The sequence below is a fragment of the Mustela putorius genome, unplaced genomic scaffold (assembly GCF_011764305.1).
Source record: "Mustela putorius furo isolate JIRA1106 unplaced genomic scaffold, ASM1176430v1.1 tig00004035_pilon_pilon_pilon, whole genome shotgun sequence".
Classification (NCBI taxonomy): domain Eukaryota; kingdom Metazoa; phylum Chordata; class Mammalia; order Carnivora; family Mustelidae; genus Mustela; species Mustela putorius.
Window position 1 is genome coordinate 1,206,898 of NW_025422171.1, and position 12,022 is coordinate 1,218,919.

General features: G+C 38.5%; 1 protein-coding gene across 3 annotated transcripts in view; it reads left to right on the forward strand.

Annotated features, from left to right (window-relative positions):
- MPHOSPH8 (M-phase phosphoprotein 8) overlaps positions 1–8,476 on the forward strand; it is a 57,116-nt gene extending 48,640 nt beyond the window's left edge. The window contains exons 10-14 of one of the 3 annotated variants that reach the window (XM_045072421.1): positions 536–690; positions 3,506–3,660; positions 6,460–6,587; positions 7,444–7,527; positions 8,251–8,476. In XM_045072421.1, coding sequence (XP_044928356.1) covers positions 536–690; positions 3,506–3,660; positions 6,460–6,587; positions 7,444–7,527; positions 8,251–8,292 — 564 coding nt within the window. In that variant the 3' untranslated portion in view covers positions 8,293–8,476. Of the gene's footprint in view, positions 1–535; positions 691–3,505; positions 3,661–6,459; positions 6,588–7,443; positions 7,799–8,250 lie in introns of those variants that run through there. The other 2 variants (XM_045072420.1, XM_045072419.1) reach the window with 2 other exon arrangements.
- Positions 8,477–12,022: the final 3,546 nt, after the last annotated feature.

A 12,022-nucleotide genomic window follows, 5' to 3' on the forward strand; every position in this document is an offset into this window, starting at 1 on the left:
TTAGCTGGTAAATAAATAACAGACAGGAGAAAACATAGATGTAGGTCTTTTTACTCTGGAAATGGTCTTTGAACTGTGTCCAGGTCCATCTTAAATTTGCTGAATTCAAATTTGGATCTATGCTCAATTAGTCTCCTTTAAAGCAGTCTTCTGGGGAAATGTTGAAATTACTTTGTGGCGCCGGGAGACTTGATCTGAAGAATGGAGCACGCTAGAGCTTAGGAAGGCCTGGTGTTTGTTCTGTCTTGGAACAGAAGTATCTTTTAGAGTTGCCCATTTCCCCAGGAGTCAGGGATGAAATTGTAGCACAGATTTCAGTACTGTTCACTGAGTAAAAGGGGCATACCACTGTTTGTTTACTTAACAGTTTGTAAACTCTTGGTGAGACCCTGTGTCAAGTTTTTTTCTCCCTTTCCAACATTCTTGTGCTTCTCTTCACAGAAATTCCCAAGCTCACATGTGAAGAAAGGGGCAAACACAGATTGGTAGTTATCTTACAGCTAAGTATTTCCTGTTCCTTTTTTCCCCATTGTAGGCCTGTAAAAGAGGAAATTCTGATATTGTACGACTTGTAATCGAATGTGGAGCTGACTGCAATATTTTGTCGAAGCACCAAAACAGCGCACTGCATTTTGCAAAGCAGTGTAACAATGTGTTGGTGTATGACTTGCTGAAGAATCACTTAGAGACGTAAGTGTGAGCGAGTGTGCCATGGTTAAGTCACAGAGTCTGTGTGGACACATCATGTATATAATTGGTCAGATGAAGATTGTTAAGTGGAAGTCATGACAGGCTTCTGTTCTCAAAATATCATAAATTTAGTAAGTGGCATATGAATTATTTTTCTAACAGTTATTGAGGTCTCAAACTTTAAAATTTAACACTGACACTCCTATATAGGAGTAGCTCCTTAAAAATCTTAATTATGCTCATAATTTGACTCATGCTTTCTTAAAACTAATCTGTATTTTTTTTTTTTAATAGACATGATTTTTTCAAGCAGTTTTAGATTCACAGTGAAGTTGAGCTAAAAGTACAGAGTTCCTACATATCCTCTGCTTCCATATATGCACAACCTCCCCTACTAACATCTGTCCACCAGAGGGGTGCATTTGCTAAAACCAATGAACCTGCATTGACAGTTACCATCCAGAGTCCATGGGTTTACATTAGGGTACACCTTGGTGTCGCGCATTTTGTGGAGTTTTGACAAATGTATAATGACGTGTACCCACTATTAGTGTCATACAGAATAGCACTGCCCTAAAAATCCTCTGTGCTTTGCCTGTTCATCCCTTCCTGCCCCTGCCCCCCGACCCATGGCAATCACTGATCTTGTTGCTCTCTCCATTGTTTTGCTTTTTCCAGAATGTCGTGCAGTTGGAATCATAGTACTTGCCCTTTTCAGATTGGCATCTTTCACTTAGTAATATGCATTGAAGATTCCTCCATGTCTTTTTTTTTTATTTGTTTGCTTTAATTCCAGTTAGTTAACATAGTATTATATTTCAGCTGTACAATATAGTGAGTCAGCAACTCTATATTACTCAGTGCTCATCACTCTTTTTTTTTTTTTAATATTTTATTTAACACAGAGAGAGAGATCACAAGTAGGCAGAGAGGCAGGCAGAGAGAGAGGAAGGGAAACAGGCTCCCTGCTGAGTAGAGAGCCTGATGCGGGACTCGATCCCAGGACCCTGAGATCATGACCTGAGCCGAAGGCAGCGGCTTAACCCACTGAGCCACCCAGGCGCCCCAGTGCTCATCACTCTTAATCCCCTTCACTGATTTCTCCCATCCCACTACCCACCTCCCCTGTGGGAACCATCAGTTTATTCTCCATAGTTGTCTGGTTTTTTGATTTGTCTCTTTATTTTTCCTTTGTTCATTTGTTTTTTTTCTTAAATTCCACATGAGTGAAATCATATGGCTTTTGTCTCTGACTTATTTCACTTAGCATTATACTCTCTTGATCCATCCATGTTGTTGCAAGTAACAAGATTTAATTTTTTATGGCTCAATAATTTACATACTACCTCTTCTTTATCCATTTATCATCTATCGATGGACACTTGGCTGCTTCCATAATTTGGCTGTTGTAAATAATACTAAATAATACTGTATAAATATTGTGATCCACCATGTCTTCGTGGCTTAGCTTATTTCTTTCTAATGCTGAACTATTCCATTGTCTGGATGTACCACAGTTTATCCATTCAAGGTCATTCTTTTTCAGATGAATTATAAATCATTTTATTTTCATTGAAAATCACACAAGTAACTTAGCTTTTTCCTTAAGAACTATTCTGGCTTACTCTGTCATCAAAAAGAATGAAATCTTGCCATTTGCAACGATGTGGATGGAACTAGAGGGTATTACGCTAAGCAAAATAAGTCAGTCACAGAAAGACAAATAGATGATTTCACTCGTGGAATTTAAGAAACAAAACAGATGAACATAGGGGAAAGGAAGGAAAAAATAAGATGAAAATTGAGAGGGAGGCAAACCACCAGAGAGGCTGAACTCTAGGAAACAAACTGAGGGTTGCTGGAAGGGAGATGACTGTGTGTGTGGTGCCAGGGGATAATCAGGTGACAGGCATTAAGGAGGGCACTTGATGTAATGAGCACTGGGTGTTATATGCGACTGATGAAACACTAAATTCTGCCTCTGAAACTAATAAAAAAAAATTATTTTGACAACACGTAACAGAAACGTCACAAACAGTAGTTAACATGAGTAAGATGTTTATTGTTCAAAATAACAGGGAGTCTAGAGGTATGACTTCAATCTTCATGCCTGCATGATAGTTACTCCAATTCCAGGATCTATATTCTAGGCAGAAAGTAAGGTAAATTTCAGACAAGAGACAAAAAACAAACCAAAAATGGCATGTATGTCGTGAGTCTGTCCAGCCTTTGCTGGGAGCTTTACCCAACCCATAATTTCTCTGTGTGTCCATGACCCAATACAGTGGATTTCCACTCCTAAAACCTGAGTATCTCGGGAAAACCAAATGAGTTGGTTACTTTCCTAGCAAGATAATTTAAAAATATTTTCTGAATTAGCACTAATCTGTATTAGCATTTTATTTAACTGTCTTCTAAACTAAGTACTATAAAGTGTGTGTGTGTTTGTGGCACTTCTCAAATTTATTGTTCAGTAGAATTTTCATTTTCATTAGACAAATAAGTATTGAGTGCTCTCTGTACACCAGGAACTATTCAGAAGACTGGGAAGATGCAGACAGCAGCGGGGCTTGGGGGATTGGGGGAAGACTGGCCCCTTAAGAGCCTAAATTCCCTGTGGCAACATAGACAGTAAGACAGTGTGTCAGCTGCTAAGTGCTAAAGAAAAATACACCAGGGAAGCAGGATGAGTAGGAAGTTACATTTATTTTAAAGGTTGATTTGGGAAGGCCTCATGTATTCAGCAGTTTGAGAATATGACTCATGGTTATTTTCTACATTAATATTAACAACTCTTACTATACTTTTTGCCTAGACTTTCAAGAGTAGCAGAAGAAACAATAAGGGATTACTTTGAAGCACGTCTTGCTCTATTAGAACCGATTTTTCCAATAGCATGTCATCGTCTCTGTGAGGGACCAGATTTTTCAACAGATTTCAATTACAAACCCCCACAGAACATACCAGAAGGTAAGCCTATGTTTTTGTTTGAAAAGTGACACTGTAAATATCAGCTGATTTCTAATCAGATGAGATTGGGCATGTTCAGGATGGTATGGCCATAGACTTTCAGCTGATTTTTAAATAGAACTCTATGAACATATCTTCACAGAATCCCATTATGCATAATAATTATATAAAATAGTTAACAGCAGAGCTACTCTGGCAGAAAAAGGTGACCTGATACCTACCATCCCAGGTGACTTTGAGGGATCCACGGAGCACTGTTAGCACTTGTTTAAAAACCATAGGGGTGCCTGGGTGGCTCAGTCAGTTAAGCATCTGACTCCTCATTCTGGGTCAGGTCATGATCTCCAGAGTCGTGAGATTGAGCCCTGAGTTGGGCTCTGCACAGCAGGGAGTCTGCTTGAGATTTTCTCTCTGTCTTTCCACCCGCCTCAGATAAATCTTAAATTTTTTTTAAAAATGAAAAAAGCATGGTATTTGGAACTGTTCTTCCTGCCTTGGATCTTGAAAAAAAGTATGGAAGTTGGATCTTAATAATTGTACTAACTTTTGTTAATTAATTTTAATTAATTAATTTAACTAATTTTGATTTTTAACTTGATTAAAATAAAAAGTCAGTGTCTTGACCCATAGGAAAGTTGAATAGCAGGAGGTGGAAACTTTGGTTCTTGTTCCTAGCCTCTGCTTAACAGCTGCTGTGCTGGCAAGACCATGACATGGGCATGGCCCTTCTCCAGGACAGGGACACAGCATAAACTGTTTAAGTGGAAAGAACACTGCCTTCATGAAAGTAGGAAACTCGGTTCTGGCTTTTTTGTTAAGTAAAAACATCCATTTAAAAAAATACATATAGGGTCCTTGGGTGGCCAGTTGATTAAGCATCTGCCTTTGGCTCAGGTCATGATCTCAGGGTCCTGGGATCGAGTCATGCATCTGCACTTTAGCAGGGAGTCTGCTTCTCCTTTTCACTCTGACTCTGGCCACCAGCCCTTACTTCATTCTCTCTCAAATAAAGAAATAAATCTATATATATATATATATATATATATATATATATATATATATATGTATGTATGTATTCATTAATGAAAATTTAATTAAAGACCTATTACATAACACCTGTGTTTAGTGAACTTGACATTGAAGAATCACTTGTGATTTCAGCTGTCCAAGTAGATAGTTTACATTGCTGAGTAGTGAGAACAAGGTTGGGGAACAGGGTGTAGGGGTTGCTCAGCTGATCTGGGCCAGTCTCCCAACATTCACAACTTACGGGCTTCAGTGCACCTGGACTGTCTTAAGGTTACTGATTTTTTTTTTTTCTGTTAGCGTGGCTAACAGAAATCTTCTCTATGTGAAACCTTACCAAAGACGCCTTGTCATCCTGATACAAGATCCTGATAGGTTTTCCTGACCCTTGCTAGTCAGTGTGGTCTCAGACTGCTCTGAGAGCTTGTTAGAGATGCAGACTCTCAGGTCCACCCAGACCTGACTCTCAGTTGACACCTTGGTTACGATCTCAGGTGATTTAGGAACACACTCAAGTTTGAGAAGCATTGACCTTGGTTCCTTGAGGGGGACTGTGATTGTGTTTAACACCTAGTTTGGCTGGAGAAAACGTTTATACTGATAGCATGAAACAACTGCTAGCAAATTAATTAGGGTTCCTCATGTCATAGTAGGTCAGTGAAATTCAAGTACTTGTCAGAGTAGAGTTAATGAACACAACTTCCTTAGATCTAACTGATTTTGGTTAGAATGAACAGCACCCGAATGAAGGATTTTCAAATAGGATTTTCACTGTAGACCGCTAGTCCCCATTCAGGTCATTTTGAAGAGTTACCACCACTCTCCTCTATAGAGAGAGTAACAAATATTCACCTCAACTTTTGTCCCAGATCAGATGCTCATTCATAGTGGAACTGAGGGGAAAAAGACAAGAAACAGTCCCTATATTGTGTGTAGGCATTTTCTTTTGAACCTCAGCACTTTGGGGGCGGGTGTGGGGTGGGTATAGCATTTTAAGTAATCAGTATGACAAAACTTAAATAGCTTCGAAAGGAGAAGAGAGAGAGCTAGGGGTGAATCAGTGTGTCCTCCTTTCCCTGGGACCAGAACAAAAAAAGTCAGTGGTTCCTTGGGGGTCTCTTTTATGAAGTCTCCTCTTGTTTATAATTGGGCTGGATCAGTGTTTTTTCATCTTAAAAAATGGCTTATCAGAAAGGTCATAGAGTTCAGGTATCTATTTTCTGTTGTAATAAAAGTATAGCTTTGTTCAGAAAAATGAGTCATGCAGAGTATTTTGGATATTCATTGAAAGCTTCAAATTTCACAGTCCCCACCCTACCCTACCCCACCGAATAAGGTTTGGTATTAATCAGAAAATTGGGAAAAGTTAAAAGACTGTAGAAGAAAATGGACAGTCACTCAAACCCAAACCCAGAGAAACCATCATAGAAGTTTGCATCCATGGACATTTTACATATTCAGCAGCAACTTTTACCCTTTAAGACCAAAATTAACGTAGAGAGCGTATTTTAAAAAATTTGTTCCCTGAGCAGTCAGTAGGGATCACTTGGACAAAAAAATAGAAAGGGTCTGTGGTTTGAAAAATGCTAGGTAACACCAAGTTTTGAAATTGGGACTCAGATTGTCCGGTATGAGTGGGCATCAGGCAGGGTGTGTTCCACCAGGCTTACTGAGGGGATCACTCCCAACTTGTACAGGTGCGCCTTCTTCAGAGTTGAAAGATGGCCATGGTAGGGCTGATACTAAAATCTGTTTTACCTCTCCCTTATTCAGGCTCTGGCATCCTGCTGTTTATTTTCCATGCCAATTTTTTGGGTAAAGAAGTTATTGCCCGGCTCTGTGGACCATGTAGTGTACAAGCTGTAGTTTTAAATGATAAATTTCAACTTCCAGTTTTTCTGGTAAGATTTTCTGTAGTTCATTACTGAAAAATACATTTTTCTAATCCAGAAGCACAGATGACTTTTAATGGTGTGTTTTAATAAAATATGTTAATTACAGCTAAGCCAATTGGAAATAAGACACTAACCCATAATTGCAAAGTAAAATTTTCCTAAATTTTGTAAGAATCTGGATTTCTCATGTTTGATATATATGCCTTAAGTTGTATTTATCATAATGTCAGAACATTATGAATATAAATTCTTAAGGTATAAGAAATGTACTGATTTTTTAAAATATTCTGCCTTTTCCCACCATTGTAATTACAAACATTCACCTAAAGGAAATTTAGAGAATTTAAAAAATATACCCCTTCTTTGATTCAAATACCTAGAACATGGGTGTATTCATTCCTAGCTTTAATGTGTGTAGCTTTACGTAACCATTATACTTTAATTTGGGTTTATAATAAAATATTAGCAGCTATATAATTTTAACAAAAAAATGGTCTTAAAGAACCTGTGTGTATGTTTCCTTTTCTATACTTAGAATTCTTTCCTTAGGCTGACTTAAGCAAAATCAACTGTTTATGAAGGTTTTTAACACTCATGCTGTATATGGCTATCTATACACATTATACAAGCTAATCCAATCCTAAAGATTTATCTGGTTGCTGTTCTTGCAGATAAATCTTACAAGCTTTTTTCTCATTTGTATCTTTTTAATAAATCAAGAGAAAAGTAATCAGCAAATCGATCTAAAGTATAAAATTTGTGTTCTCTTTTATGTCTTTGGATTCTGAATGTTTTAAGATACAATGATGTTCTTTGATGTATTAGTCTGAGAGAACACTGACTGGTTGGTCTCTTTCCTTAGGACAGTCATTTTGTTTACTCGTTCAGCCCTGCTGCAGGCCTCAATAAACTCTTCATAAGATTGACGGAAGCGCCTTCTGCCAAGGTGAAAACCCTTTCCTTACATTTAAGTGCAGCTACTCATATTGCTACCTCAGATTACTTTATCTGCAGAAAAAAATTCCAAGAATGCCGTGTTCCTGGTGTGCCTGTCCTGGAGACCAGTGCTTTCTGGGATAGCAGTGCACTAGAATCTGCAGATGAGTTAGACATAAATTGTGTGTCAAGAAAGGGACTGATGGGCCGCCTGGGTGGCTCAGTGGGTTAAGCCTCTGCCTTTGGCTCAGGTCATAATCTCAGGGTCCTGGGATCAAGTGCCACATCAGGCTCTCTGCTTAGCAGGAAGCCTGCTTCCTCCTTTCCCTGCCTGCCTCTCTGCCAAATAAATAAAATCTTAAAAACAAAAAGAAAAATAAAGGGACTGATGATAAGGATGCATCTCTCCAGTATTGAGCAAAGTTGTAGTTCTTGCCTTTGTTATTTAATGTATAACATTTTATGTATGTCTTTAGGCTGTTCACTGAACACTGAAGGTGGACCAAAAGTCTATGTAACAAACAGTACAGTTATTTATTATAATAATCTAAAAATCCAGTTATAAGCACTTGGATTTTTTATTAAAAGTGGTAACCTAACACTCTGAATTGATAACCAATTTGAGAACATTGCCAAACAAGACAGATCTTGGTTGTGTGTTTTCCCTCTTTGAAGAAAGAGGAACTTGACAGAGGTATCTGTACTGATAATTATGCCTGTTTTCTTTCAAAAGGTTAAACTGCTAATAGGTGCATACAGAGTACAGCTGCAGTGACGGAACGGAGAGTTGGGATGGAGTTATTTCCAGGCCTATTTTGGAACTCTGGCACAGCTAACACCTCTAGAATTGAAGTTTCATCTGTAAACCTCTTGCAGTTTCAGGCCTGTTATCTGTTACAGGCTCTAACACAGGACATGGTGGTTCTAATATATTATAAAATATAGATGTAAGTATTTGTGCCAGTGTTCTGAAATTTTGATGTCTCCAGACTGCATAGTTCAGTTTTTCCACAATGTGGAAAGGTACATGGGAGGATTATTTAAGAAAATTAAGTCTTTTTTTCTAACTTGAAATTTTCTACTAGCCCTGGTGAATTTCTGCATTAAAAACAATTAAGTGTGGATGTGATATTCAAGTCACTGAAGCACTAAATAAGGTATCAATTTGCTGCCCTTAAAGGATGACTTTCTAACTTGGTAGGCAGATTTGAGGGAAGAGGTCTGAGTTTTTTGTAATAAGCAGTTTCCACAGATCCTGAATTGGAGGTGACAACTTTGTGTATTTGCAGTTACCCTTTATTCTTTGAAAAGATAATAAATCAGAATCTAAGATACAGGGGAAAAAAAAAAGAAAGAAAAAATATATATAATAAGCCAGGACACTGTGGGGCCTAAAGAACATAGAACTTGTGGATTTTTATCCTTGTTCTTTCATTTGTCAAGTAATTTTCTTTTTTTTTTTTTTTTTTTTTTTTTTTTTTTTTTAAAGATTTTATTTATTTGATAGAGAGAAATCACAAGTAGACGGAGAGGCAGACAGAGAGAGAGAGGGGAAGCAGGCTCCCTGCTGAGCAGAGAGCCCGATGCGGGACTCGATCCCAGGACCCTGAGATCATGACCTGAGCCGAAGGCAGCGGCTTAACCCACTGAGCCACCCAGGTGCCCCTGTCAAGTAATTTTCAAAAGCCAGATCCTGTGCCCTTATTATGAACACTGGGAAGGCCAGCCAAGGCTTATTTGCCATACTGTGCCTCATGTGAAGAGTTACTGCTTCTAGAGATTCCCCACAGATCTTTCATAGTCGCTTAAGAAGTATTTGGCTAACTAAAAAGTCTGGACTTGGAGATTATAAAATTATTTAGTTCATGATTGGTTTTAGAATTTTAATGAAAAATTTTCAGAATGTCATACAGTAGACCACATACATTGTATAGACATTTCAGAGAGCCATTTTTTACTTTACGTACTGCCTTTTCCTACAATGTTCTCAATAAAACACCAAATGTTGGTCTATTTTCTTTGTATATCAAGTCTCAGGACTTCAAAACCAGGGGGATACTAATGTGTAATTTTTTAGCTAAATGACAGCTGGGATTGGAATTTTTTTCATCTACATTGAGTCATGTATGACTAGCACTGTATCTGACTTCACAGCTTTCTAGGAAAAAAGTTGTGAGATTTGAGTTAGTGGTGTGGGTCACGAACAGTCAGGGAGAAATGCATTTTTAAAGAAAATTTCTGTCTCAAAATCCTGCTTAAGATAGTATTATCTTACTCTTTACAAGAGGCAAGTTAATCCAAGAGGGTAGGCCAGGCTAGAAATCAAGTGGGAAATCTGATGAATAATTTCCTTAGAAGTTTAGGTTCAGAAGTATGAAAGCTGGGAAGTCAGCAAGGATTAAAAAACAAAAAAACCGGGGCACCTGGGTGGCTCAGTGGGTTAAAGCCTCTGCCTTCAGCTCAGGTCATGATCCTAGCTAGGGTCCTGGGATCGAGCCCCGCATCAGGCTCTTTGCTCCACGGGGAGCCGCTTCTTCCCCTCTCCCTCTCTCTGCCTACTTGTGATCTCTCTGCCAAATAAATAAAATCTTAAAAAAAAACAACAGGGGCACCTGGGTGGCTCAGTTATTAAGCATCTGCCTTGGGCTCAGGTCATGACTGAGCCCACATCAGGCTCCCTGCTCTGCTCTGTGGGAAGGAAGCCTGCTTCTGTTCCCTTCTCTCACAATCTGTCAAATAAATAAAAATCTTTAATTTTATTAAATAAATAAAATCTTCAAAAATCAAAAACGTGTTAACATGAAGGAAATAACTCAGCAAGTTATTTTGACAGAAGCAGGGTCAGAGAAGGAAGACAAAAGTGTGAGTTATTTGAGGTAACACAACCTTTGAGTTGTCCATCTCAACTTCTACCAGTTTTATTTATGCCAGATGTGGCAGTAAGTTATGTAAACAGTTATATCTACTAGGAATAGAAAATAGAGCCACAGAATTTAATACCTTTTGTTCTAAACTATACCTTCTCTATAGCCAAATGAAAACCATACCTGTCCACTCTGAACGGTCTGGTTTCTTAAGGATGGAGAAGACTTGAATTGTTTAGAGACTCGCACTTGAGTGGTTTCTTGCTGGTTCTCTGACTAGGCAGCTAATTCCATCAGATACTGATAGTGCTGTTACTTTGACATTTAAATAAAATTTGTACAAAGTGTGAGCCATGGTTTCTCTAGAAAACAAGCCATTTCTCAAGCAGCACCTTACCAGATGATTTACAGATTTGCTTAGTACTACAGGTCAAAACCAAAGCAGTCTTCTTAGAAAGCATATATGATACAGAATATGTAACTGAGCTTTATATTAGGCCATGGGCAATCTTATTAAGCAGATCCTCAAAACTAGGATGCATCATTGTTCAGCCAGACTCAGAGAAAACCAAATAGTACACATTTTTATTTCAGTTTTATATTAACTTAAAAAAAATAAATCAGGAGCACCTGGATGGTTCAGTTCGTTAAGCATCTGCCTTTGGCTCAGGTTGTGATCTCAAGGTCCTGGGTTTGAGCCCCACGCAGGACTCCCTGCTCAGGGTGGGTAGTCTTCTTGTCCCTCTCCCTCTAACCCTCCCCACCCACTGCTCGCTCGCTCATTCGCAAATTAAAAAAAAAAAAAAAAAAATCAATCCTCTCCAGTGCATATGGCAGTAAGGACAACATAACTGGGTTATTCAATTAATTTAAGTTCTGTCATTCAGGTCTGGTCCACTCTAATGAGTATGGTTGTAGTAGAAAGCACATTATACATGTTTGTTTGTTTGTTTGTTTTTAAAGATTTTATTTATTTGACAGAGATCACAAGTAGGCAGAGAGCCAGGCGGGGGCGGGGGGGGGGAGCAGGTTCCCTGCTGAGCAGAGAGCCCGATGCGGGGCTCAATCCCAGGACCCTGAGATGATGACCTGAGCTGAAGACACAGGCTTAATCCTCTGAGCCACCCAGGCGCCCCATACATGCTTTTTTATCACAATAGTACCAAAGAGCAGCATCCAGTATCCAAACTACTCAAATGTTGAACAGCTTCAGTTAGGGAGTTTGGTTTAGCTCTGAGAAGAGGTCATTTGCATGTATCATCTTTCCAAGTCATTCCTGTCTTAGTGAAATGTCAGGAGGTTGCAGTTTGAAGCTGAGGTGTTTTTAGAATTGACTCAGTGTTACACTGGTAGCTTTCAAAGTAAGAAAATACTAGTGGTGGAAAAAGGCTTAGCATCCAGAATATTAATGGTGAAGGGACCTGATAAAGCATTTACCATGCAAGTCTGATGTCTTTAAAGCAAGGAGGATGATAAGCAAAGACAAAGGCAATGGAGGATATACACATCAGCACTATCAAAAAGTGATTTATGAAGTAAGAATTTGGAGAATTTGGAAAATCTTAATATTTTATGCAGTTAATTTTCATAGCCTAAAACTATGTAAGCCCTTAAAACTGTTTTTAAGTTTTTAAAGCTTTA